The sequence below is a fragment of the Terrapene carolina genome, unplaced genomic scaffold (genome assembly GCF_002925995.2).
Source record: "Terrapene carolina triunguis isolate 2854851 unplaced genomic scaffold, T_m_triunguis-2.0 Scaffold35098, whole genome shotgun sequence".
Taxonomy (NCBI): Eukaryota; Metazoa; Chordata; order Testudines; family Emydidae; genus Terrapene; species Terrapene triunguis.
This window is the reverse complement of record NW_020699449.1, coordinates 2740873-2745008: the sequence shown is the minus strand read 5'-3', so window position 1 is coordinate 2745008 and position 4136 is coordinate 2740873. Positions and strand designations below refer to the sequence as shown.

The 4136-nt window shown below is 46.4% G+C and overlaps 1 protein-coding gene across 1 annotated transcript; it reads left to right on the top strand.

Moving 5' to 3' along the window:
* The first annotated feature begins 552 nt into the window (after positions 1-552).
* LOC113405368 (cyclin-dependent kinase 4 inhibitor B-like) lies at positions 553-3211 on the top strand. The gene is made up of 2 exons (XM_026646541.1): positions 553-699; positions 2930-3211. The coding sequence occupies exons 1-2, from the start codon at positions 553-555 to the stop codon at positions 3209-3211; spliced, it is 429 nt and encodes a 142-aa protein (XP_026502326.1).
* The last annotated feature ends 925 nt before the right edge of the window (positions 3212-4136 follow it).

The following is a 4136-nucleotide window of genomic DNA, read 5'->3' as shown; positions in this document are numbered from 1 at the left end:
TGGAGGCGGTGGCGCGTGTGTATGTGTGTGGGGGGGGGAAAGGTACGTATGTGTGTGTGGGGGGGCGGTGACTGAGCGAGGCCGGGGGACACACCGCGGCTAGGAGGAGAGGAGAGCGGGTGTGCAAGGCGCGAAGCATAAGGGGGGAGGAAAGCTCCAGCGGGGGAGGGGACATCTCTCGGCAGGGCGCCTGTGATGGGCAGGGGTGGTTTTCCAATCCCGGCCGCTGCGGCTGCAGCCGCCTCCCTGCAGACTGGCAGGGCTTTCCGGCGGTCTCGCTGCGTGGGGAGCGCGCGTGCAGCAGGAGAGCAGGGAGACGACAGCCAGGTTATTTCTGGGATCGTTCCCGGGGCTGGGGGCTGCAGTGTCACCCCTGGCTGGCGGGGGGAGGCGCCCTGCACGCACGTGCCCATGAAGGATGGGGAGGGGCGGGACTGTCAGGAAAAGGAAGGAGGTGCAAATATATCAGTCTGGGTTGGGCCCGCAGTGCCGCTATTTAATGCGGTGGAGTGGGGGAGCTCGGGGCTAGCCGGCTATCTGGCGCCCGGAGGCATGCAGGCGGGGGCTGTAGCTGCAGGCGGCGGGAGGGACCTTCTGGCTAACGCCGCGGCTCAGGGGGACGTGCAGGGGGTGCGGCTGCTGCTGGAAGCCGGGATGAACCCCAACACTGTTAATTCCTTCGGCAGGACCCCCCTTCAGGTACAGGGCCACGGAGCCCAGCGGGAAGGGAACACGGGCACCGAGGAGCGCGAGCCATAGGGACTTTGCATTTAAAATCAGCTTTCCAGCGCTGCTGGCTCGAAGGGAGATCTCACGGGGAGGGGAAGAGAGCCTGCTTCAAATAAGTAAAAATAGGGATTGTAAAAATCTCCAGTTTCTGTGCACCTATTGAGTCGGCCATTAAGGGAAGCGCATGGGAGTCACTTAAGAGAAAAACGAATTCTGCTTCTGGATTGCTAAATGTTTAAAAATTCATTGCTGCTCGTTGAAAATTATTATTCATCGGTATTATGTAGCTCTTAGGGGTTAAAAAGTATATATTTTCCACAACACGAATCGAAACGGGGCGCGTGTAATTATGGGGGACATGAACCATCACGCAAAGGGATAGCTCAGTATGTAGGAATACTGATAAATTACTATTTCTAAGATTTCTATAACACGGTCCACTTTGCTTTATCGTTCATAGCCCACAATTATACGCCCCCCTTTTCCATTCTTCACCCCTTAACAAGTTCCAGAGGTAGAAAAACCTTTTATCAAAACACTCCTGCAGTTTTACATTAAAAATAGCACTATTTTAGATGTTTTAGCATCAACTTCATTCATTTCTGAACATTAAACATCATTTAAAGTTATATTTAGGAAATGGTAGTTTGTTTCAATTACTATTTCAAACAATACCTGGATCATATAAAATGCCAGATCACATTAGATTTAAATCAAGCATAACTGGACTCTGAATGACTGCCATTTTGTTTGACTGTTTATAGAGGGAAAGAATTATACTTCCAAGGAGTAAACATGGCAGGGGAGAAAAGGAAGGGTTGTGTGGCTGAAGTTCATTTCCACATATGTAGCTAACTTAAAAAAAAACCCATAAAGTTATCCACATAGGTGGATGAGTTGTTATTGCTTTTTGTGTGTTTTAATTTATATCCACATACGTGGAAACTCATCCATATGTGGATAACTTTAGAGAAAAAAAAACACACTAAAAACCCTTCCCCTTTTTTGCTGCCCTTAAAATGGCTGACTCTCAGCCCAACTTGCATAGGTTCTAGCTGTGCTCAATTACATTTGATAGAAATGGTGCACACAGATTTCTATGATGAGTTTTTATTCCTTTTTTCCCCCCTTCTTTTAAAAGAACATCCTGTAACCCACTTTCTATTTATCTTGCCCACAGAGATTATTGGTTAAAAAAAATTGAAATTTAGACATTAAATTAGTAGTAAAATACATTTGAAGTTTCACTATATTAAATGTATATTAAAGTAACTCTGTATCTTGTTTGATTGTGCATGTGAAGCGGAATACACATGAACATATTTTAAACACTTCATATTTAAGTACGCTGCAATATTAATCAAGGTCTATTAAACCCAGGTCAAGAGTTTATTTTAAATCATAAAAGGAAATCCAAAACAAGACAAAACCGCCCCTCCAGTTGTGTCGCCCTTTCCTTGCGCATTAATTTGCAATGGAAATCTGTCAAATGAAAGACTTTTCTTCTACGCAGTTAATTTTATTATGAATTAGTTTTCTCGTACATTCTCCTAGTTCACTTCACAGAGGAAGTTTTTCAAAGAACTGTTCATCTCTCTCAATCACATGTAAATGAAGGTCATGTCCGCATAAATTAACTTGATAAATGTGATGGCGAGTTTTATTTTTTAATCAAATATAAAAATGGGTGCAGTCAAAAAAACATCGCTACCGAGCGAGAGGTCTTACGGATGTGTATTTGGTACATATGCTCTTGAGTTGCACTGGGTAAACGCTTTTTAATTCGTTTAAAATGTTTAATATGAAGTGTTTACAGAAAAATACTATCATACATCCTGATTTGAAATATGTATTTGTGCAGTTCAAGAACTAGGCACCGTTTACAAGTAGCTAAATATACAAACCCCTAGAAAGCCTGCCCTGGTGAAGCTACTGGCAGTTCTGTCATGGACATCGAGGGGGCCCGAATATCACCCTGAAGATTTACCTCCTTGGAACATAGGTGTAATTCTAAAGTCAAGCGACCAGATTCTGATTTCCATTACGCCGGTGTAAATCCAGAGCAACTCCTAGAGAGCGTAATGCGGCTCAGACTGACCTTAGCTCAGATAAAATCCCCATTAGACCAAACGAGATTCTTGGAAAGAGCAAGACTGAACCCTAAAATCGATCAAGGCTCACTGACGGCTTCTCCCCCCAGGTCATGATGATGGGAAACACCCAGGTGGCGGAGCTGCTGCTGCAGAGAGGAGCGGATCCCAACCGCCCGGACCCGCGCACCGGCTCCCTCCCAGTGCACGATGCGGCGCGATACGGTTTCCTGGACACCCTTGTGGCGCTGCACCGAGGCGGGGCTCGCTTGGATCTGCGGGACAAATCGGGCCGCCTCCCCATTGACCTAGCTGCAGAGAGCGGGCATCAGCAAGTGGTCAGCTACCTCCGAGCCCAGCCTGCAAGGAATGCCGCTCCGCCCCAGGCATAGGGCACGGGCGGGCTAACAGCGCTGCCCAGCTCAGCCACAGGGACCAAATGAAATGCTTGCACCACTGAAGTCAATGGAAATTTTGCTGTTAATTTCAATGGAGCCAGGATTTCATCCCAGGTTTTTCGACGGCAACCGGTGACCCATCCGCCAGGCAGCTGCATCCTTGTTGGTCTCTTGCGGGGCGAGCAGGGACTGCGCTGGCTGGGATGGAAGGTTCACGGGCTGTGGTAGAAAACAGGTGCTCTGCTTGGTTCCAGTCAAAGTAGAGAGTGTGGAGAGAAAGATAACCCACTTCTGCACGAACAGATTTATACTCCGCTTGGATAGGGTCAGATTCCGTTTATAGTGAGCTGCTCAATAGCTGCAGTGGCGGGCAAGGGCCAGGTTTTCGTTTATGTGTTACAACCCTTTTTTTAAAAAAAAAATTTTTATTGAAAAGCCCTTCAGACAAACATTACTTCAAAAATTTTAGAAGGAAGAACTCTTGTTCAAACAAATTAAAAAACAAAGTTCATAAAGAAAACAGACTATTCTTAAGCATTCTTCCAGTGACATAGTGAAATCTTCTGAAGGGGTTGGTAAGGTAGCACTGTATGTAGGAGGTGTCCTGCCTGCCTGCAACCCCCAGCTGGTAGCACTCCAGTGAGTGTGTTGTCTGGGATTTATCCACTTTATAACCGAACGGTATGGGGTACCTTTCCAGAAAGCAGGCAGGACCATGAGTCTGATCTCATTCCCTGTGAACATCAATGGAAAGAATCCCATAGTCGTGTAGGCAGCCTGATTCCATTCCTATTAAACCCTTCAAGAAGGCAACAATTTCCCAGCACAGATACAATATATTTCTTAAAAATGTCACACAAAAAGCATCAGTTGCAAGTGTAGCCATTAGGGCGTGACTCGAAGTGGTGGAAGTAAATGA